Source organism: Dothidotthia symphoricarpi (assembly GCF_010015815.1).
Source record: "Dothidotthia symphoricarpi CBS 119687 unplaced genomic scaffold P153scaffold_16, whole genome shotgun sequence".
NCBI lineage: Eukaryota > Fungi > Ascomycota > Dothideomycetes > Pleosporales > Dothidotthiaceae > Dothidotthia > Dothidotthia symphoricarpi.
In genome coordinates, this window is record NW_022985023.1 from 959570 (window position 1) to 980270 (window position 20701).

At 52.1% G+C, this 20701-nt stretch overlaps 11 protein-coding genes across 11 annotated transcripts; 2 read left to right on the forward strand and 9 right to left on the reverse strand.

The window, feature by feature from the left end:
- Positions 1 to 626: 626 nt before the first annotated feature.
- P153DRAFT_369014 (MFS general substrate transporter) lies at positions 627 to 2415 on the reverse strand. Its single transcript, XM_033668663.1, has one exon. It carries the CDS (start codon positions 2038 to 2040, stop codon positions 727 to 729), a length of 1314 nt encoding a protein of 437 aa, XP_033521394.1. The 5' UTR covers positions 2041 to 2415; the 3' UTR covers positions 627 to 726.
- A 756-nt stretch (positions 2416 to 3171) lies between these two features.
- Positions 3172 to 4849, reverse strand: P153DRAFT_296438 (FAD-binding domain-containing protein; the record flags this gene model as incomplete). Its single annotated transcript, XM_033664088.1, has 2 exons — positions 3172 to 4608; positions 4673 to 4849. The coding sequence occupies 2 exons, from the start codon at positions 4847 to 4849 to the stop codon at positions 3172 to 3174; spliced, it is 1614 nt and encodes a 537-aa protein (XP_033521395.1).
- Positions 4850 to 5448: 599 nt separating this feature from the next.
- On the reverse strand, positions 5449 to 7106 carry P153DRAFT_74736 (uncharacterized protein). The gene is made up of 2 exons (XM_033673382.1): positions 5683 to 7106; positions 5449 to 5559 (listed from the first exon to the last, which is right to left on the reverse strand). The coding sequence occupies exon 1, from the start codon at positions 6975 to 6977 to the stop codon at positions 5763 to 5765; it is 1215 nt and encodes a 404-aa protein (XP_033521396.1). The 5' UTR covers positions 6978 to 7106; the 3' UTR covers positions 5449 to 5559; positions 5683 to 5762.
- A 124-nt stretch (positions 7107 to 7230) lies between these two features.
- Positions 7231 to 8251, reverse strand: P153DRAFT_369018 (thioredoxin-like protein). Its single transcript, XM_033668664.1, has 2 exons — positions 7988 to 8251; positions 7231 to 7940 (listed from the first exon to the last, which is right to left on the reverse strand). The coding sequence occupies exons 1-2, from the start codon at positions 8035 to 8037 to the stop codon at positions 7307 to 7309; spliced, it is 684 nt and encodes a 227-aa protein (XP_033521397.1). The 5' UTR covers positions 8038 to 8251; the 3' UTR covers positions 7231 to 7306.
- On the reverse strand, positions 8184 to 9895 carry P153DRAFT_74762 (BAR-domain-containing protein). The gene is made up of 3 exons (XM_033673383.1): positions 9788 to 9895; positions 8685 to 9734; positions 8184 to 8634 (listed from the first exon to the last, which is right to left on the reverse strand). The coding sequence occupies exons 2-3, from the start codon at positions 9730 to 9732 to the stop codon at positions 8612 to 8614; spliced, it is 1071 nt and encodes a 356-aa protein (XP_033521398.1). The 5' UTR covers positions 9733 to 9734; positions 9788 to 9895; the 3' UTR covers positions 8184 to 8611.
- Positions 9862 to 10185, reverse strand: P153DRAFT_297092 (uncharacterized protein; the record flags this gene model as incomplete). The annotated part of the gene is made up of 3 exons (XM_033664138.1): positions 9862 to 9960; positions 10054 to 10086; positions 10150 to 10185. The coding sequence occupies 3 exons, from the start codon at positions 10183 to 10185 to the stop codon at positions 9862 to 9864; spliced, it is 168 nt and encodes a 55-aa protein (XP_033521399.1).
- Positions 10186 to 10471: 286 nt separating this feature from the next.
- P153DRAFT_369020 (cysteine desulfurase) lies at positions 10472 to 12457 on the forward strand. The gene is made up of 3 exons (XM_033668665.1): positions 10472 to 10779; positions 10830 to 11653; positions 11850 to 12457. Exons 1-3 carry the CDS (start codon positions 10503 to 10505, stop codon positions 12270 to 12272), a joined length of 1524 nt encoding a protein of 507 aa, XP_033521400.1. The 5' UTR covers positions 10472 to 10502; the 3' UTR covers positions 12273 to 12457.
- Positions 12458 to 12669: 212 nt separating this feature from the next.
- Positions 12670 to 15083, forward strand: P153DRAFT_369021 (UEV-domain-containing protein). Its single transcript, XM_033668666.1, has 5 exons — positions 12670 to 12728; positions 12780 to 12867; positions 12944 to 13182; positions 13241 to 14530; positions 14585 to 15083. Exons 1-5 carry the CDS (start codon positions 12678 to 12680, stop codon positions 14678 to 14680), a joined length of 1764 nt encoding a protein of 587 aa, XP_033521401.1. The 5' UTR covers positions 12670 to 12677; the 3' UTR covers positions 14681 to 15083.
- P153DRAFT_369022 (ABC transporter-like protein) lies at positions 14794 to 16007 on the reverse strand. Its single transcript, XM_033668667.1, has 2 exons — positions 15770 to 16007; positions 14794 to 15715 (listed from the first exon to the last, which is right to left on the reverse strand). Exons 1-2 carry the CDS (start codon positions 15909 to 15911, stop codon positions 14991 to 14993), a joined length of 867 nt encoding a protein of 288 aa, XP_033521402.1. The 5' UTR covers positions 15912 to 16007; the 3' UTR covers positions 14794 to 14990.
- A 798-nt stretch (positions 16008 to 16805) lies between these two features.
- On the reverse strand, positions 16806 to 18111 carry P153DRAFT_321965 (PR-1-like protein). The gene is made up of 3 exons (XM_033665162.1): positions 17647 to 18111; positions 17345 to 17594; positions 16806 to 17290 (listed from the first exon to the last, which is right to left on the reverse strand). The coding sequence occupies exons 1-3, from the start codon at positions 17896 to 17898 to the stop codon at positions 17157 to 17159; spliced, it is 636 nt and encodes a 211-aa protein (XP_033521403.1). The 5' UTR covers positions 17899 to 18111; the 3' UTR covers positions 16806 to 17156.
- Positions 18112 to 19308: 1197 nt separating this feature from the next.
- On the reverse strand, positions 19309 to 20569 carry P153DRAFT_296887 (cyclin-dependent protein kinase-like protein Ssn3; the record flags this gene model as incomplete). The annotated part of the gene is made up of 2 exons (XM_033664119.1): positions 19309 to 20386; positions 20433 to 20569. The coding sequence occupies 2 exons, from the start codon at positions 20567 to 20569 to the stop codon at positions 19309 to 19311; spliced, it is 1215 nt and encodes a 404-aa protein (XP_033521404.1).
- Between the last annotated feature and the right edge of the window lie 132 nt (positions 20570 to 20701).

The window sequence follows — 20701 nt, forward strand, 5'->3', positions numbered from 1 at the left end:
AAGGCCAGATTTCTGCCAGTTGCCACTCAAGATGAAAGATGCATACAAAACGCTTAATAAAGAGGTTAAGTAATTCTAGAACGTGAGCTCTGGTATTCGACTTGACAGAGAAGATATCTAGCAAAAGGCTTAGACGTTATACGACATTGAGTCTGACACTTGGTTCAAAATTCACCAATGGCTGGTGAGTCGGAATGGCCATGCGATCGTGGTTGCAGGTCGGGGCTGCTATGTAACCAATGCGACCAGCCATCTTCTCTCGGACCAAGGTGCTGCAGAATCAAACTTAAGAACTACATCCAAGATCAGCATAGGAGTCTGGTGCCTAGATTCACAGCGGTATATGCCTTGCGTATACTTTGGTAAAATATATTAGTATAATTCTGCAGCTTGTGGCAACCCAAGGTAACGCAGCTTACTTCCTGTTTTCAAAGTCGACCGAGCCACCTAACGACTCATTCCTGCCAACATGCTAAAATGGGTTTCCTTCCATCCCAACATGCACTTTGCACAGCTCTCATATCCCGTCTACATATGCCTACCTCTTTCTCAGCATCATGAATAGCCGCAATCTAATAGTATGATTTCTAGTAAGAACAATTTGCGACGAGTAAACTGCCTTACTCAGACTTCTGCGTAATCGCGCATAGCCTTTTTTTTTGCGCGTTTTTGTCTGTTTGCTCGCGCCTTCGCCCGAGAGCTACCTTTTGGTCATCCCCTCTCCACTCATTCTGCACAAACCATCTCATATCGACCTCTCCCCTCGTCTTCTCCCTTCGCCGACAGTCTCGCGTCCTCCCTCCCTTTCTCGACGTTCAACATCCAAAGCAAAGGTGCCGGTAGCACAACCAGGACCGCCAAAAAGATAAAAGCAGGACGTATCGTCCCCGCCTGATCCACAATCCATCCGACGAACGCAGGTCCGAAAGCACTGCTCCCTTTGTCTGTGACTGCAAAGAGCGCGAAGAACGCTGCCTCACTCCCCTCAGGGATAAGCGACGCATACACAGACCGGCCATAGCTAGATATACCGCCCATGACCACGCCGTGTATCACAGCTATAGGAAAGATTTCCCATGATTTTTGGAGTCCTATAAACCCTAATTTTTGGAAGATGGGAATGTACCCTAGCAATCCGTACAGAGGTATGATTTCCATGCCGGCGACGCATAACAATAGAATTGTTTTCGGCTGCAAAGACCATGACTGTTGGATGCGAGGCCAGACAAACGCGCCCAGAATGCCAGAGCCGATAGATGTTATAGAGAGGAGCGCGACCGCGATAGTCGACATGTGCAGTTCTGTACGGGCGAAAAGGACAGCTGTCCCAGATATTGTTGCAACTGCATCGGATAGTAAAAACCATGAGACCAAGAACAACAAGGTTTGGCGGAGGCGGATTGCACGGCGCAGGGTACCCCAAAATGAGCGCAGCGAAAATTGTGTATAGAATAAGAACGTTCTGATCTTAGAGGCGCCTTGAGGTCCCAAATTCTGAGATTGCGTCGGCAAAGGGGGACCAGGACGTGGTCGTAGCCATAGAAGTGTAGGGACCGAAAATATTGCCCACCATATGCCGACAAGAAGCAGAATGAAGCGAATTGGCAAACTAGGGTTTGTTTGTCCAATGTTGGTTTTGGAGAAAAGCCAAAGAATGAGGACACTGACAACCTCCACAAAGACAGCGGACATGTACCCATATCCCACGCCATTACTCGAGATTTGGGCCGAGCGCTCGAGGTCGCGGGCTAGTCGGTCAGGGTCTGGTTTATGCACCGAGTGTTTGGATTGTGGATCCAGGTCTTCCAATTCAAACTCCAGATTAGAAAATGATGCGGACGGGGAGCTGGGTTTTGATGTTTCACTATCAGAGTAATTGGCCACGAGGAGAGGCAAGAAAGCGTTGAGGAGGACGAACGAGCAGCCAAGACTGGTAATTCCAATAATCACGAGGATGGGCGCGAGATAGTATATTGACGGTGTAATGACGATGAACAGGCAGCTAGAAACTGACCCCACATACGAGGAGGTCATCAGCATCTTTTTGCGATATGGACCTGTTCACCATCGATTAGTCAACTGTGCAGGTTTGCTTGCCTGACCTGACAAGATATCTCTTTCGAAGGAATTCGTACCATGATCCGCAAATGAGCTGAAACAGATCAACGTGATAGCCTGAAAAAGTACCGCTGCCGAAGACGTATACAAGGAAAAGCTACTCGTTGACATTTCCTTGCCAAGGAGGTTTATCATACACTGCTCTTTCTGGCCGCCTGCGCCATCTCGCGGCCGTGCGCTGCCAGGACTTTTTGATCCGGGAACCACGACACATGGTTGGGCTTTATCGGAGAAGAAGAAGCCGTTTTCACGAGCAAGTTGCTCAAGAACTACAGGAAGGAAAGCGCCTGTAATCTGTTAGTCTGTGTGGTTGAGAAAACAGCGGCTCAGATGATTGTATCTTACCGACTGCGACTACAGCGAAGACTTCGGCTGCAATCGGATACGCGTACCAGCCCTTCAGCTCACGGTTTGTAGTTGGACTTGAATCTTCGCCGTCATATGTAGGGTCTGCGTGGATGGTTGGTGCTTCGTGGTCGATGATTTCGTCATTATCGTTGATGGACATTGTTTTTGTTGTTTCTTGAATATTTCGCCGATGACATAGAGGTAGATGTTACAATCAGATCGTATCGTACCAGGATCGGTCGGGTTAGCGTAATGGATCTGGCGTCAGAGAAAGGTTCCCCGCCTGTTCCGATATTCACGCAACCCTTGAAGCGATCATCGTCTAACTTTGTGATGATCCCATCCACCCTTGCTTTTGTGATACTCTTTTTTACGAGACGCGTCTTTTTCACGATATCTTGTAACCTAATAGCTATGTTTGGTTCTGTGTCGACCCCGCTTCATGTTGATGACTTGAAGTCAAGCGCAGTTTCAACATCTCCAGCAACCCTCCTACTGTTTGTATGCGCTTGGATAACGTTACAAGATGAGGAACCTGGCATATTTTGATATTTTTCATGTGGTTTTCTCCAGGTACGCTTCTTTGCCGATCTTTCGTGTCCTACGTATAAGCTTCATATGTCTGATTGAGTTATGTAAAGTTGTTTAATCACTATTCGGCACCCTTGTTTGCCCCATCTACTTTCTCTACGAGTTCAGCTTCTCTCATCGTATAGGTTTTGGCCAATCTGCAACCGGTGGTCCAGCCAGTTTGAAGTACCCTGGCTGCAATTTCTGGAACACTCCAGTAGGATCATATTTCGCCGACACAGCCTTCAACTCTCGGCCATTGACATCACCATAACTCCCGATAACATGCTGGAACTGGGATGCATAGTTCATGTACAGATATTCATGGGTAAGATCCCGCCTCTCTGCTTCAGCAACCATACGTTTGACGATGTTGGCGTTTGCAGCCAGCACACGTGCATCGTCTTCGACCTTGTCCCAGCGACACGCCGGGTTGATGAGAAAGATAGGTCCATCAGGAGGTGAGAGGCCAAGTGCATTTCCTCCTTTGCGGGCCATCTGCTCAAGTTGCGGAACAGTTATGATTTGCAGCGTGTTCGAGGGCACCAAGCCTGTTACGTCTGCAATTTTCGCAAACTCTTCGAATGTGGTGTTGACTACAAACTCGACCATCTGCTTGTCGAGCTTCGAGGATGCAGTCCAATATGTTTCGCGGTACCCTTTGGGGTTGTTGTTGTTTAACTGCTCGGTCAGATTTGCCAAAGTTTTGATACCAGTAGTATCAGCAAATGCAGGAACTGCTCTGTATTCCGCAAAGATCGGTGCGTCGACTATAGGGTCTGCATGTTCCAGCTCTGCAACTGCCAACTTCACGCCTTGGTACAGCGTGACCGCAAGGAACTGCGTAGCTTTAGGATCGTCTGCAGAATTGACACCGAGGTTGTGAAATGCGTCGATGGCTGCTGGGAAGGAATCTTCGAAGAACTGGCGCTGGCCGCCAAACATTTCTGAGCCGTGAGAGAACGTCTCCAAATCGAATCGAGTGACGATGCCAAAATTATTCCCGCCACCTCGCAGAGCCCAGTAGAGATCGGGGAACGAGGTAGGACTAGCAGTCACAATGATGCCTGACGCGGTGACTACTTCGAACGAAGCTACGTTATCGCATGCCCATCCGTATGTATTCGCGAAGAACGAAATGCCCCCTCCGAGTGTAAGTCCACCAACACCTATCGTCGAGACACGGCCACCGACAACAGCAAGATTATCAACTGCAAGAGTGGTATAGACGTCGTACCAGAGGTTGCCAGGCTCAATCGATGCAACTTTCTTGTCGGAATCAGAAAGTGTGATGCCCTTCATTCTCTCAAAGGTCACAGTAATACCACCATCAATGCTAGACGCTCCCACAAATGCAGCATGCCCTCCACTTCTTATGGCGAACGGGCACTGCGTAAGACGAGCCAGAAGGACCAGCGTTGAAACTTGCGTAGCCTTTTCAGGCTTGAAAATACAATATGGCGCTGGATCTTTCTGTTGCGTTGACCAGAAATAGTCGATGACGGCTGCGTAAGCTGGTTCGCCTTGGGTTTCGACCTGATCGTCCGCAAATAGAAGTTTGAGCGACTTACACTGCAGTTATGATCAGCTGATGCTTTATATACTGACATGTTGTCCTCCCAGTACTCACAGCGACTGCGCAACTGCTCACTGAAGATCTTTCGACAGATCCAGCCAGTTCTGGAATAACTGAGATATCGACTCCATTATTAAGTAGTGCTCGAGTTACGTTGAAATCTGGTTGCTCAAAAGCTTCTTGCGCTAGTACCCCTGCTGAAATAAAGCCAAGCGTGATAGTTAGGAACGATCGCATTTTTCGTTGGTGAGTTGATCAACGACCATGTATCGGCCAGCGAAGTTATGGCAACGATTTAGCCGCAGCACAAACAGGACAGCGGCAAGGAAAGTGCTGGATCTTTGGGTATAAGACCTGAAACTCCGAATAAAGTAGCCATGGGAACTCAATGCCCTTTTGAGTACTGCTGGTGTGACAGCGTCGTGTCCCATGCATGCGGTTGTGAGACAGCATCATGCTAGACCTAACATAGCTAGACAGGGTCTTGATGTTCCTTGATTGCAGGCATAGTCAGTCACCTTCCCCATTATACCGTATTACTGCAAAAATGGTAATGGTAAAGTCCGCAAGAGACTGTCTTTCGATTTGCTGGCTGCGCACGTTATGATAGGTATCACATATCGAAGATGTTGATTTACAAGCCATAGCTTGCTATGGACTTAGCTTAGGAGTCCAAATCGATTTGCTCCGTCACATGGAAGCGATAACACAGGCGACGCGTTGCACCTATTAAATGTGGAAAAAGTGGCTCATCGACTGGTCAAGATCTGCACTGTGTAGAGCATATAAATATACTTCAACAACACCTAAGTCTGTTCGCAGCTGGTTCATACCTTAGGCTTGTGTACGGTGTTTTTGGACACTCCAAATACTGAGATGGTAAGGAATTGCACATAGCAAAGGAACAGACATCGTGCATGCGATCTGGCTGTGAAAATGGTATTAAGCTATTATCTAATCAACGAAGTTCCGTAAAAATGAAATCAAGTACGAAAAATGGGTATATGACAAATATGCGATGGCAGGCCGTGATAACAACATTACAAGAACTTATAGTTTGGTTCACTAACAATCGGGGTATACGCTTGGTAGGTTCTGCAGATATGTGGCAACAGCCGTGAGCAGAGAAGGCTCCGCCACTGGTCCAGCCTCACGCATAGCGAGGGCCTTGCGTCTTCTCGTTTCCCGGGTCTGCAGTCTGGGAAGACAATGAAGGTAGTTGTCCACTCCCCTGTTGGTTCGGAGGCATCTGCTGAGGGTACATCTGAGGAGCGTACATCTGCTGAGGATGCATCTGTGGAGGATACATATGGGGAGAGTACAGTTGCGGAGAATACGCCTGTTGAGGGTGAATAGGTTGCATGCCCTGTTGTGGATAGAACACTGGCTGACCCATCGCCGGCCTGGAATTAATTTGTCCAGGAGGTGGTATGACGGCTCCGTTCTTGACCATCTTCATCACAATCTCCGCCGCAAGTTTCTCTGCATCCTTGCCTACGCCACCTCGACGATGACGATGTGTATCCACACACGCCCAAACAAACAACGCAAAATGCAGCAGAAGCCCGAGGTATTGGCATGCATCTCCCGCCAGCACAACATTGATGCGATGCGGCTTCTCCCGCCAAAGCCTATTGATAAACGCCTCTTCCTCATCGCAGGACGTCCGGCCATATGCGAGTGTGTTCGAGCTTTCTCCGTCACAAGGGCGTAAAGTTGTAGAAGACGACTCCGATGTCGAGCCCGAGTCCCAAACCCATGTCCCATTGTCTGCAAGTTCGTAGCCCCCGTTACCGGAAGAATACCCGTACGAGTAATCGTATGTGGATAGTTCGCCAGACTCGCCCCATTGCATCAGCGTCACGACGGAGACCATGGTTAGCAACGCCGTCCCCAGGAAGCCCAGCCATAGTAGCAGATCCAGGGCAACGCGCGCTCCGGGATGCACAGGTCGCTTGCGGACAAGGAACACAAGCAGACATATGCCGCACCAGACGATCGATATGGAGAAGGGGATAAGGCCGCTCCAGAGAACCCAACTTTCGTCGTACATTGTAATTTCAGTCGATGTTGCGACAGCCCATGCGATACAGCCTGTTCCGATGATGTTTGTCAAGAGGAGAACGGTGCGGAGTGTGGCTTTGAACTTCCAGTAGCGATCGCTGGCGTTCAGTTTTGCGTTGAGGCTTTCTTGCGGGGAGCTGGTAGGAGCTTGGAGAGAAGTCGATGTTGTCGCTAGAGGCGTAGTGGGAGTCGCGGTGCTCGCAGTGGAATGTCCTAATGCCGTGTCGGCTGTGGGAGCTGGTTGACGTGTAGTAATATGATTAGGCGCTTGATGCGCGTCTTGAGTGACTGTGCCAGACATTATGTAGATGGGACCTCAACGAATGTGATATGTGAAATTTGGAAGCGAGTGTAATGCGCAAAATCGCGTGAAGCAAGAGCGAACGAGTACAGAACAGCGTGAAGGAGAAGAAGCAATCGAGATGACACAAACTCCCGTTGAGCATGCGGCGCGGGTGGTTGCCTGAATCTAATTTAAGGTTGTGTCGCGTGATTCGTGCACCATGAAAACAATACTGACCCTAGCTTCAACATGACATACTACCCAGAAAGAGATCGTGAACTCTTATTATCTATTATCAAGACTTAAATGTTGCCCTGTAGTAAAATTACCGCGTTCAAAGACCTATTCTACACACACTCCTTCGCCACCTGCCCAAGTATTTTCTCATACTCCGCGACTTCCTTTGCTCCAACCAACGTAAAATCCCTCCTTCGCCCCTCAAACACAATATAAGGCACACTATCCACTCCATTCCCTGTCTGTTCCCGAATCGCCGCCTTCGTAACCCCTAGCCCCTCACTCTCGTCGTCGACTAGCGTCCTTGCTTCTTCTTCCGTCAATCCAGCCGCGAGACAAGCAGTTACCAGCGTGCTTGGGCGTGACGGATGAGCCTGCTGCTCAAAGTACTGCTTGTACAGACTTTCCAGACACTTTTGTGCTGCGGCGGGCGATTTGCTGTTCAACAGGTAATGTATTATGCGGTGCGCGTGCAGTGTGTTTCCGATCTGGCCGTGGAAGTCGAAGGAAATGCCTTCGATGTTGCCTAGTTTGGTCATATGGTCTGCGTACATGTTCATTCGCTCTTCGCTACCGCCGTACTTCTCCTTCTTGTACCATTCGTATTTGTCTTCGCCCTTGGTGCTGAAGTCGGGGTAAAGTTGGTAGGGTGCAGGCTGTAGAGTAAAGGATGCGGGAGAGGATGGATTTTTGGAGCGGTAGGAGGCGAGGGCTTTGTTGAGGCGAATGAAGGCCAGGTAGGTCCTGTTGAAGTGTCAGATATGAATGGATTAGTGGATTGGAGTGTGTACCAGGGACATATGGTGTCGAGTATGAATGTGATTGTTGACTCGTAGGGCATTATGACTGCCTCGAATTATGGTTATTTGCTCGATTGGAATAGTATGGATCCGACACCCTGTAAACGTTTTTGGTTGGGTAATGACTTGAAGCCTTCTACACTGACGGAGAAATAGTAGGTTACTGCTCAAGTACAGCTCCCTGTGTATCAACTATCGCTGGTATGTATTCGTACAGTAGACTGCAGTGAGAGGGAACACTACAAGAGTTATGAAGCACAAGTTGCGGTGGAAATAAGAAGCCATCTGAGGGTCCATGTACCCGGTCGACGTCATGCGGGGCTGCGGAGTGATCTCCACATGGTAAATCGGATCTCAGGGATGTGGCTAGAGAATACAGAACCGTGCAAAGTTGGAAACAATGCAACACCTTCAAAATATACAGGGATACCAAAAGCTAAGATTAGGTTTAAGACGTAGTTGGAATATAGCCTTGCAGATGAGCAGTCAAGGCACGAACAAGAATGTCTAGTCAAACAGGCAGCATGACTAATTTACAGACCAAGCGAGCAACAATTACAGGTATCTCATACTTCTTCTAGCAAGATAAGAGTAGATCAGGTCCGGTTCGGATCATTAATTCAACTTTACGTAATTGCCTGGGGATTGTTAGTGCTATTGAGCCTGTCGGAATACTCGGCGAACATACCTGGGAACTGCCCCTGCTTTCCTCTCACTTTACCAATCCACCATTCATTGTCGTTTTGAGTCCGTGATACAATCTCAATTACGTCGCCGGTCAAGAAGCTAAGATCGCCCTCTGCCTGGGCCTCGAAATCGAACAATGCGGTGACATGTTCTACTGCCGGTACGCCGCTCAATCGTGAGGGTTTTGGTTTTGGCTTTGGCGGAGGCGGTGCAGCCCCCTTTGCCTTTGCAACAGAGCCCCACGAACCCGACGATAGCGCAGGGGACATGGGTTTCACGGCAGGCCCAGAGCTGTATGGCGGGGGCGGGTTGTCGGTCTCCTCAGACGTTGAAGGCTGCCCTGCCTTGGCCTCCAGGGCCTTGGTGGCATACTTTGACTGTCCTGGACGGGTGCCAGTGCCCTTTGTCTTGAACTTGACCATGGTGAGCTTCTCTGTTTCCTCCCGGACGTCTCCGCGCTTCTTCTCGTATGCTGCCTCAATGTCCAGGGTCAGGTCAAAATAGCCTATGTCGAGTCGCTGCATGCGCTCGTGCAATGTGTAGAAGACGTTCAGTTGCATGTAGTAGAAGGACTGGAACAGTGGCTTGATGAACTCGCGCTCCAAGAGAAACAGCTTGGGTAGTTCGTCCTTGAGCAGGTCGTTGAAATAGTTGTAGTCCTGGGTGGCTTGCTCGCAGTCGGCCTCGGCGCGGTACATTGCTTTTTCGTCCTTGAGCGTCTTGTCTTTTTTGTCTTGCAGCTTCTTGAGGGCTGTGCGGTGGCGATCGTAGTCGAGCTGCTTGTGGTCGCGCTTGAGAGCGAGCTTGCGCACGGCCTTGATGATGTCCAAGAGCTGGTCGGCCGGACTGATGACGCGCGACTCGATCATCTCCAGCTCTGGCTTGAGTGTTTCCTGCAGCTCATGGACGACGGCCTCGTACTGGTCGCATGCTTCTATGCCGGCGGCGTTGCCCTCGTCGTGGAAGGAGTCCGGGTCCGACATTCGTCCGGAGATGGGTTTGTAGATCTCGGCGATGGCCTTGGAAAACTCCATTTGGTGAGAGAGCATGCCTGGGAATCGTGTTAGGCGGCCATGGGCGGGAGAGGGGAGCGCCCATACACACCGTTGATGGCTTCAAAGTACCTGTCGCATGTGAGCCATGGTGCCACGCCACGGTGGGGGTGTCGCGGGAGGCGCCTACTTTTTGGATTCGTCGTGCAGCCGCTTCGTCTCCTTCTCCAGCTCGTCGAAGCGGCGCTCGGCGTCTAGGTATATGGCATCCTTTGTGATCTCGCCCTGTGCACGGCCGACGTCAGCGCATTCCCGCGCACGCCCGGAAGCGGGCGCATAGGCCGCAGCGCTTCAGGGCCGACTCGGGCGGGGACGTACGAAGTTGAACTTCTGCTTGAAGGTTTGCGGCGCCTGCAACCCGCGTCAGTGTGCGTCCCTGGGCCCGTCGGAGCGCGCGGGGGAGCGTGTGCATACCCGGGTGACGGTCTTGGTCAAGCCTTTCCAGCTCATGGCGGGGCGGCGGCGGTGCTGCTGCTGGGGACGGATGCAGGGCAGCTGTCGGGGGGGCGTGTGGGCAGCAGGCGACGAGTGCAGGGCGGGCGGGGGTCTATGAGGGCGTGGTGTGGGCACAGACGGCTGGCGCTCTCTCGCACTTGCTCGTATCCCCGATGGCCCCGATGACGTCCGCCAGCGTGGCTGAGGCGCCGAGGGCCGAGTGGGTCGGTAGCGCTCCTGTGCCAAGACGCCTGCCAGGGATCGAATTCGCCGCGGGCGCAGGCTCGAGCCAGGACCGTCTCTCCAACACCACCCCCTCGCCCCCCACCGCCATGTCCAACCTTGCACCCGCCATCGCGAGGCAGGCCCTCCGCATTGCCGCGCGCCGCTACCCCTCGTCGGCCTTTGCACGCCTCTCGCCGCGCGCCGCAGCTGGCAGCCGGCGCAACTACGTCTCGGAGACGAGGCCCTCCAACGCCACGGTCAACATCGACTCGACCATCAAGGCAGACCGCGAGTCGTTCCTGAAGAAGACGGGAGAGCGCGCGCAGGATGCGACCATGCCCACCACAGGCATGTCGGCCGACGCCATGATGAGCCCCACTGCCGGTAAGCCTCCGTCATCGCCCCCCGCATCTCGACGAGGCTGACCATGGCAGGCATCTTGAAGCAGGCCACCGTCATGGACCAGGGCTCGCGGCCCATCTACATGGACATGCAGGCCACCACCCCCATGGACCCCCGCGTCGTCGACGCCATGCTTCCCTACATGACCGGCCTGTACGGCAACCCCCACTCGCGCACCCACGCCTACGGTTGGGAGACAGACAAGGCGGTAGAGGATGCGCGAGCACACATCGCCGACCTCATCGGCGCGGACCCGAAAGAGATCATCTTCACCAGCGGCGCCACCGAAAGCAACAACATGAGCGTCAAGGGCGTCGCGCGTTTCTTCAAGCGCTCAGGCAAGAAGAACCACATCATCACGTGTCAGACAGAGCACAAGTGTGTCCTGGACAGCTGCAGGCATCTGCAAGACGAGGGTTTCCAGGTGACCTATCTCCCGGTACAGGAAAACGGCCTCGTCGACATGGCTCAGCTCGAGGCCGCAATGAGGCCCGAGACTGCCCTCGTGAGCATCATGACTGTCAACAACGAGATTGGCGTTGTGCAGCCCATGGAAGAGATCGGCAAGCTGTGTCGGTCAAGGAAGATATTCTTCCACACCGATGGTGCCCAGGCTGTCGGCAAGATCCCCCTCGACGTCAACAAGATGAACATTGACCTGATGTCGATATCCGGCCACAAGATCTACGGACCCAAGGGCATAGGAGCCTGCTACGTGCGACGAAGGCCCAGGGTCAGGCTTGACCCTATCATCAGTGGTGGTGGCCAAGAGCGTGGTTTGAGGAGTGGTACTCTGGCACCACCTCTTGCCATTGGTTTCGGTGAAGCTGCTCGTATTTGCAAAGAGGAGATGCAGGTACGTTTTGATTTCATCTCTCCAGACACCTCCATCTGCACTATGATTATTCGCTTTATACATGCATGGCTTTCAGAGCGCCAAGTGGTCTTTGGCCGCCGACGCGCCATGTTGAGAATGCGCACACGTATGAGTAACGCATCTACCAATCTAACTATCATCGCCCTTTGGATGGAGCATAGCTGACGAGATGCAGTATGACACGAAGCGCATTACAGCGCTGTCAAACCGACTCCTCCAGGGCCTCCTCGCTATGGAACACACTACCCTGAACGGTGATCGAGAACGACACTACCCAGGATGTGTAAATGTCTCCTTTGCCTATGTCGAGGGCGAGTCGCTTCTCATGGCCCTGAAGGATATTGCTCTCTCGTCTGGCAGTGCGTGCACATCAGCATCTCTGGAGCCTAGCTACGTTCTCCGAGCATTGGGTAGCAGCGATGAGAGCGCGCACAGCAGCATTCGATTTGGTATTGGCCGGTTCACCACGGACGAGGAAATCGACTACGTCCTCAAGGCAGTGCAGGAGCGCGTCTCATTTTTGAGGGAGCTGAGCCCGCTCTGGGAGTTGGTGCAAGAAGGTGTTGATCTGAACACCATTGAATGGAGTCAGCATTAAGTGTAAGGCTGAGTAACGACCAGGGAGGTTTCTGCATAACATGGCGTATAACATGGAGTATTTATCTTCAGCAGCACTTTTGGGGTACTTGCTCGCTGTGGCGTTTACGATTGGCACGACGGATACGTAGTGTACTATACTGATGCTGCTTCTGGCAACGAGCAAGCAAATGCAATGAATGAACCGCGCCTTGCAGACATTAGGACCAGTTGTGACTGTGGTCGATGTAGATCTTGACACGATTACCCAACCCTTATGACGAGCACAACGCCGACTTCCCACTGCCTATAAACATGTTGCAGGATGACTTGGGTGAAGCGTGTGATGTCTTTGGTGCCCTGCCAAGGTGCTTGACCTACTATCGTCGCTGTCCGGAGCTTCCCCGCTACCAACGTCGCCTCGAGCATGGCCGTGCCTGAGAAAGTGCTGAACTGGCTGTACAGCGTCCTCACCAGTGTGTGTGCATGTGCGTCCCCACCCATGGTGTGTTCTGACGTAGACGTCTAGGAATATGCAGACGTGAACCGGACTTACCACGACGCCGCCGAAGCTCTATCCCACTACCCATCGCTATCCCCGCGAACCGAAGTGTACAGTGCGTCCACACGCGGCACCCCAGCATCCAACGCCGGCTGTGTTTGTTTTGTTTGCGCGTATACTTACGGTATCAGCATATGAAAATGGAGCCTCGGCGCTCCTGCTGCTCCTCAGCGGCACGCTGCCCGTCACCTTTCGCGGCGCAACATACGGCTTCCCGGTGGCGGTATGGGTGCCTCAGGCCTACCCTCGAGAATCACCGCTGGTATATGTCACGCCGTCGCAGGACATGATTGTGAGGGCCGGCCAGCATGTCAGCGGAGACGGGAGGATCTATCATCCGTATCTGGCGCAATGGGCAAAGTACTGGGACGTGAGTGGCGCGTAGGCGTATGGCACGTCAAAGGTACCTGGTGCTGACTTGGATGCAGAAATCCACCTTGTTCGATTTCCTGGCTGTCCTGCGGGGCGTCTTTGCGAAAGAACCGCCTGTGCGCTCCAGACAGCAGCCGCCACAACAGCAAGGTGCGCCGGTGCAGTCGGTTCCTCCACCACTCCCCCCGCCACCGGCAGAATGGCAACACTCGTTGCAAGGCACACCAGGTGCATCGCCTTCGCCGGGCTTGTCCAACAAAGCGCCTGCGCCGCCTCCCAAACCACCCAAGCCGTATGAGCAGAATGCATCAACCCCCCAAGCGCAGCCAGATCGATACTCGCAGCCGCCTCCACTGCCCCCTCACCCATCCCAGCACACCCAGTCGCCGCAGCGCTATCAGCAGCCTCAAAGAAACAGCCATGCTGCCCCACCGAACTGGCAGCACCCAGGTCCTCCAGCTGTGCACAGCGCGTCGCAGCGGCAACCAAACTATGCCATGGGTCCGGCTACACCAGTACCACAACAGCCACGACCACAAGTACAACCTCAGGGGTACGCGCCTAGTCCATACGATTTGGGAAGCCCTGTGAGCCCCATTACCCCTGACGAGCAAAGGTCGGCATCTCGTTATATCGGACCAACGTCCCAACAGCCCTCTGCTAGTATCCCCCAGTCACGCCAACACCAGGGGCCGCCCACGCAACTACACCAGCAGTACGGTCAGCCTCTGCACCCCCAGCAGCAGTACCAACAACCTCCTCAAGGGTATCCACCGCAGCATCATACCCAGTATCAGGCAAACCCACAACACCAGCCTCAGTCAATCCCACAAGCCCGTAAGCCTCCCATCGATCTCCTGGACGATTCACTCGAAGTCACAATACCCTCACAAAAAGGCAACCAGGCTCCGCTCCCCGTACCCCCCGTTCCGCCAAACCCCCAAAAAGATGCTCTCCTCACTGCGCTCAGCCAAACGCTGGTTTTACAAATCCATCAAACAGTATCCTCCAACATATCCGCCATTACGCCTCTTCGTACACAACAAGCCGCTCTCCAATCTGCACATTCTCGCCTGCAAGCCGAGCTAGGCGAGCTACAGCAGCTCGACGCGGCGCTCGCTTCCAACGAGCACGTCCTAAAAGGCGCAATGGTCGAAGCAGATCGCGTCATGGAGGACGCGCGACAGCGCAAGGCCCCGGATGTTGACGATGTGCTTGTTGCGCCTACCGTGGTGGGCGGGCAGCTGTATGTGCTTGCTGCAGAGGAGAAGGGGATTGCGGATGCGTTGTTTATGCTAGGGAGAGCGTTGGATAAGGGGAGGATTGGCGCGGATGTTTTCGTCAAGGTACGTTCCAGTTCGTATGCGGCACTTTTGGGAAACATGCTAATGCCATGACAGCAAACGAGGAGCTTGGCCCGCGAGCAGTTCTTGAAGAAGGCGCTCATTAAGAAGATTGCAAAGGGCATGGCGTTGGATGATTTTAAGATGCGGTGAGTCTGGTACTGTTAGTCGAGGACTTGTAGAAAACATGCATGTCATGAAAGTCGATGGACCAGATGCATGCATCATTTGCTGAGTTCACATATAGCAACGTGCGAAGTCTTTGAGTAACAAAACGTTGTATTCTCAGCTATGGGAGCAGACAGCCTATATAAAGCCCAAGCTCTGTCTCTGGGCCCACGTTGATATAGGAAATGGGGTATCATTGTTGAAGAAACCTCCCAAACACCGGTTGAACTCCTGATGATTTGATCCGTATGGTTGAAGCGGATCGTAACATGCGCCCATTCTTACTTAGCATTTCTTACGCCTCGGGTTTCTTCTCGGCCCCATATCCACCTTTTCCTTCGAGGTTCTCATATGTCTTGCCCTGCCCACTGAGACCGTTCCTTGGGCCTCTCTCTTCGAGATCTTCCTGCAGCCATTTAAGCACAAGCTCGCCGAGCTGACTGTTTCCTGACAGCCCCTCATCGACAGACCGGGGAGTCACGTTCATATCCTCGATGCTGCCCCACTTCTTGACCTTGCCCAGGCTCATGTGCACGAGGTGCGACGGCCACGTGGCCAGATTATCCAGGATATGCGTCGCGTAGACGATGGTGCAAGGGCGCTTCTCCGTCTCGCGCTTGAGATAGGCAAGGAAGTTGCTGCGGGAGAGAAGGTCCAGGTCGACTGTGATTTCGTCAAGCAGTAGGATGGTCCACGGGCGCAGCAGACCCATGGCGAGCTGGACTCTCCTCCTCTCGCCGTCGGAGACAGCATGTAGACGCCAGCTTAGATCAATGTCCAAAATATCAATCAGCTCGTCGCGGCGCTCCGTGTACACGTCGCCGCCAATAGACGACAAGAGCGTGGGCACGTCGATGTCGCTGCGCACAATCGGGTTCAGCACCCATTCGAGGCCTAAATATGTCACGCCCTCGAGGCCAAACTTAAAAGGGTCGACGCCCGCGATAGAGACGGTGCCCGAGGGCGCCATGCGCTTGCCGGAGAGAAGACGGAGAAGCGTAGTTTTACCAGCGCCATTGGCTATGATGTCGTGTTAGTTCGTACCCTGCCATATGACAGAAGCAAGCTCCTCACCTCCAATCAACAGAGTCCTGCTGCCTGGTGGAAGGTCTAAAAAGACCTCCTTCAACCCACTCGAACCATCCGGGAAGAGATAGGTGAGTTTCTTGACATCGATTGAAGGCGCCACTTTTGTCGATCCTATCTGGTCCGTCATGATGAGTGTAGGAGTTGTACAGCGAGCGAGATTTGAGTCTGCTGTCGTGAGGGGTGGGAGAGCTACATCTTATAGACGTTCCATGTGGAGTCATCAATGGCGGAACACCCATCCCTCTAAGAAGGATGATGCCATCATCACCTGCTCTAGTCCTAAACAGGAAGGCGGCATCACAACTTCTTTTCGACAACTCGGGCTCAGTTCATGAATTTCTTTTCAATGTCTGCACGACTATGTTTGCGGCGACGTCCAGTTGGATCAACACATATATAACATGTACCTATGTTTCTTATGGAAAGACTTTAACAGTAACCATTGTCATGGGTTACAATTCAAACTCAGTCAAACTGTCCACATCCATCTTGCTGAAGCTTTAGCTTAATTATACACAATTCACATCTTATTCTAGAATACCCTCACACTGATTTCTATCTATTTTGTATCCTCGTCATTTTGTCAAAATAGAGTAAAGTGTTTGACTTCCATGTTTCAAAGCATGGCAGGTCGATTCTTCCAGTTCTATGTTTCTTGACCTTCTATTCTGTTCCAACGCCTTCAGCAGATAATCTCCCATGTCTGTGTACTTGACCCACCTGGCCACAAGCCTTATGCTTCAGACATTGAACACAATAGCGCTGCGGCTACAACCCAACCCACACGTTAAAGCGAACCCTCCGCACTGACACCGGCAAAGTCCGTGCTCGCGAACAAGGAGTGTGATTATGGGGAAGGGAGTCATTAATTTGAAATATATAGTAAAAAGTCATATTGTGGCACGTTGTGTTTGGAATGCCAGATCACTTACATCTCTTAGGCACGACACGTAATATGACAGTGCAGGGGAACATCCACAAGCATCATAATAGATTAGTTCATAAACATTGAGCCATAATAGGATGATCGTATTATTAGGAGCATAGGGTTTGTCTATCAGTTGACCAGCGTAAGTCCCTATGATATCAATGCCTGAATTTTCGCAAGTGTTGATGCAAAGAATACCGAAAGTGCTACCAAAACATCTCCTGCCCAAGGTTACGCATGAATTAGGACACAAAAAACTGAAGCTGGGCATCTCGAAAAGACGAAAATGTAGCATCAAAGCTGATTTTCGGACACAAGAGAGCATCGTGGTGTAGTCGTATACCGTTAGATGGCGGTGTCGCAATGTTGTCAAAGAGTTGGACGGACCGAGGGCAGTCAACCATAGCTCCAAGACAGGCGTGTGCAGTCGGTGGGAGCATTTATCTACTTGCGAGCCCAGTTGAAGTGAACGTTCTCACGCTCCGTGGCTTCGCCGAAAAGAGGGTCGCTGCAGACAGGGCCCCAAACCTGCGCCTCGAATTGCCCTGGCGCAATGTTATTGCCAAAGAATTCGTAGTCTAAAGCCATCAGTATCTGTCGGGGTATATGATTTCAGCCTCAACGCTACTCACAGCAATAGAAGCGTCCCGGCCACTCGACCCTGCCTTCATCGCAGTGTCCTACAGCACAACCAACACGAGTGGTGTTGCGCCATACCATCTGGCTAAAGTGACCCCAGGCGTCGTCGTAGTGGGGATTGTCGTATGGATACTTGGTCTCTTCCTCGTGCCAGCCGTGGGTAGCGGTACGGGCGAACTCGATCCACTCATCGTAGTTGCTAGGGGGTGGTTTCACGGAGGATAGGTTACTGCCGGAGCGATGCTAGACGTTTGTCAGATTGGAACCTACGAAAGTGCAACTTCGTTTGACCTACATGCTCAGGATGTTGGGTGCACTGCGAAATGTCGGCGCGAGCAGCGTCCGCAAGTGCAGTATCCCAGATAAGGTCCTGAGCGCAGTGAAGCCGACGCCAGTACCAGTGGGCGCGCATCACGGCACTGATGAAGTTGGGGTCATCCTGATGCGGGGCGGCGTCGTCAACCAGGTTGCGAGGCTTAACATCGTGAGCGGGCGCAGCGACTGCAGTGGTAACCACGAGTGCGATAAGTTTAGCGAACAACTTCATGCTGGCTGGGAAAAGAAAGAGCGAGCGGTGGGCAGGGTTATGAATGTCGTCGTTAAGAGCCGAGGAAGTAGGTGAGTAGGTGCAGTGAGTTCGTGAATACTGAGCACTGGTGAGGCGTTGGTTGAATGAATGACAGGTTGTTTAAAGAGTGGAAGTGTTCAAACCAAAAATAGAGAAAGATGGTGAGAGCAACACGTTGTTTATAAATACGAGACGTGTTCTGGGGTAAGTTATGGCGTGGTGCGGTCGAGGCGTGCCTGCCTTCACTGTTTGACAGCCCCACATTGCCGTAGCAACTTAGCAGAGAAAGAACTGTGACAACAGTGACCCTCTACCGATCTGAACGATTAGCCATTACGGGAGGTCTCGTGAACAGTTTGTACCAGGTGAATTGAACGTGAGATGTGGTCAAACAGCATCCCATGAGTTGTGTATGTAACACCTGTCTGTTCGCTGATTAGTCGGTGGTGGTAATCTATAGCCTGGCTACTTCCCGTTTCCTGGTACAAACGAACAAACGAACGTGGTACCGCACACGTAATTGGAGAGATTCGTGTGAGCGCTTATTGCTCATGCTATGTTGTCCCTTCAGGTCAAACTCAGGGCTCATGGAGCCCACTTCTCCCTCGTGGCCGTCGAGCGAGTAAAGTGGTAGAGATGCGTAAAGGGAGCAGGCGCGTGATCAAAAGACGTCGATACCATCGGTAGTAAAGCGACTGTATTACTTGACTCCATGTTTAGAATCGACTTCATTTCGAGTCGAGTTCGGCATGTGAACACTAATTTCGGCGCAGAGTTCTCTAGTTGTGGAGATTGGGAGAGCACAAGAGATAGAACAAAATATTCTTAATGGAAACGACATATGACTTGAATCGTCGTGGACTACACGTCCAGCTCCTTCGCTCATATGAAACTGTACGCAGGCAGTTATGCCCCCTACTTATTGCTCAAACACGGAGTAATTCCCATGCATACCCTTCGTATCTTACATACCCTTACAAGCTAAATATGTGTTACCTTCCTGGATACAACCCGATACCTGGACGTTGCCATGTATGCTCAGACTCACTCGTCTTTATCCTAAAGTTGACTAATAGGCGCGAAGAGTCGTTCGTGACACCTCATGTTGGAGGATCTAGACTTGACGGATACGACCCTCAGCCCTGCTTGTGCGAGTCACAATCACGCACAAGTAACCTCGATTTTATAACCAGTCCGGCAATCTAAGAGCAAATACCATTAACGTCGCCATCTGCGGGGACTTGTTGAGTTACTCCGAGCAAGGTACTTGGGATGACCTGCTGCAAGAGCCGTGGTGACATGTACAAACGGACAGCCGCATATGCACGTCAAATCAGACGACCAATTCTGTGCTCAATCTGACGCAGAGAACTATTATGCAAAGTCTGTTCATCCCTCCTTCAGACGCTTCGCCGGTCGTCCGATAAGCGAATCATCTGGAAGTCCCCCTCTCTTGGTTCCGGGTAGACTCGACGTACGAATATCGTTATCCTCCTGACTGACTCTCCGAACAGGGTACTTGATCTTCGATTCCTCGAAGCAACTCTCAGATGGTTTTCCGTGCACACTGAAATACGGGTGTAAAAGTGCGTTCTCGGCGGTCAGGCGCTTTTGTGGGTCATACTCGAGGAGTTGCTTCAACAACGAAAGTCCCTCGGTTCCAGGTGTATCCGGTCCAGCACCAACGGGATAATGGTTGTTGTTGAGGGTTTGCTGGTACCATCGCTCTAGACCATCGCCACTCTGGGCGCGCGGGTATCTCCCCACGTTCCCGGCCATCATCGAGTTTAGCTGGGAGTACTCTGGCATGGCCGTCAACAACGGCCACCGTTCTTTGCTTGGTATACCCATAATCTCCACGATCTTCTGCATCTGATTCCGCTGAAATGGCACCGTCTTCTTGCTGTCCATCTTCGCCTCTTCTCCCTTGAAGATGGGCCGGAGTGACAGCAACTCAGCAAAGATGCACCCGACAGCCCACAGATCGACTGCTGGTGTGTAGTGACGGCTGCCAAGTAACAATTCAGGTGCCCGATACCATATTGTGACGACGACTTTATCACCGGAGAACAGTGATTGTAGCGGTTTGTAGAAGAGTCGAGCAAGACCCAAATCGCCAATCTTTACCTTGCCGGCACTCGTGACCATGATATTGGCAGGTTTCAGATCTCGATGCATGACCCAGTTTCTGTGCAGATAGAGGAGTCCTTGAAGGAGTTGGTAGAGGATGGATTTGATGGTACGCGCAGGAATGGCCTGGCGTTGCGGCTGATTGTGGTGATGAATGATTTGGAGCAAATCATGTTCTGCGTACTCGAACACGATGAAGATGCATTTGTCTTCCAGGATGATCTCTGAAGTATGCACAACATTGGGGTGCGCGAGCTCCGTGCAGAGTGCCATCTCCCGTATGGCAGACTGCGAGATTCCCGAGTATTGAAGTTCACCTTCCTTGTCGGGCTTGAACCTGAACGCATCAGCAGGGCGAGCTGTGAGGCTGCACACAAACACACTTTTTGATGGCAAACTCTCCAACACGGCCATTTTTGCCCTCGGCTTTGTAGACGCGTCCATAGGTACCGCTGCTGATGAAGCCTACGATCTTGTAGCGCTCGCTGATCCGCTTCTTGTTGTTGTACCCAGTAAACATGGCGCGCGTACAGCCGGCCGGAACAGCCGAGCCGCACGTTCAGTATGCGTGCTGAAGACAGTGGTCGAATCGCACGATATTGAGGGGGGCGAGAAGAAGGGCGATACGGAGTATTGGATCAAAGCCATGAGG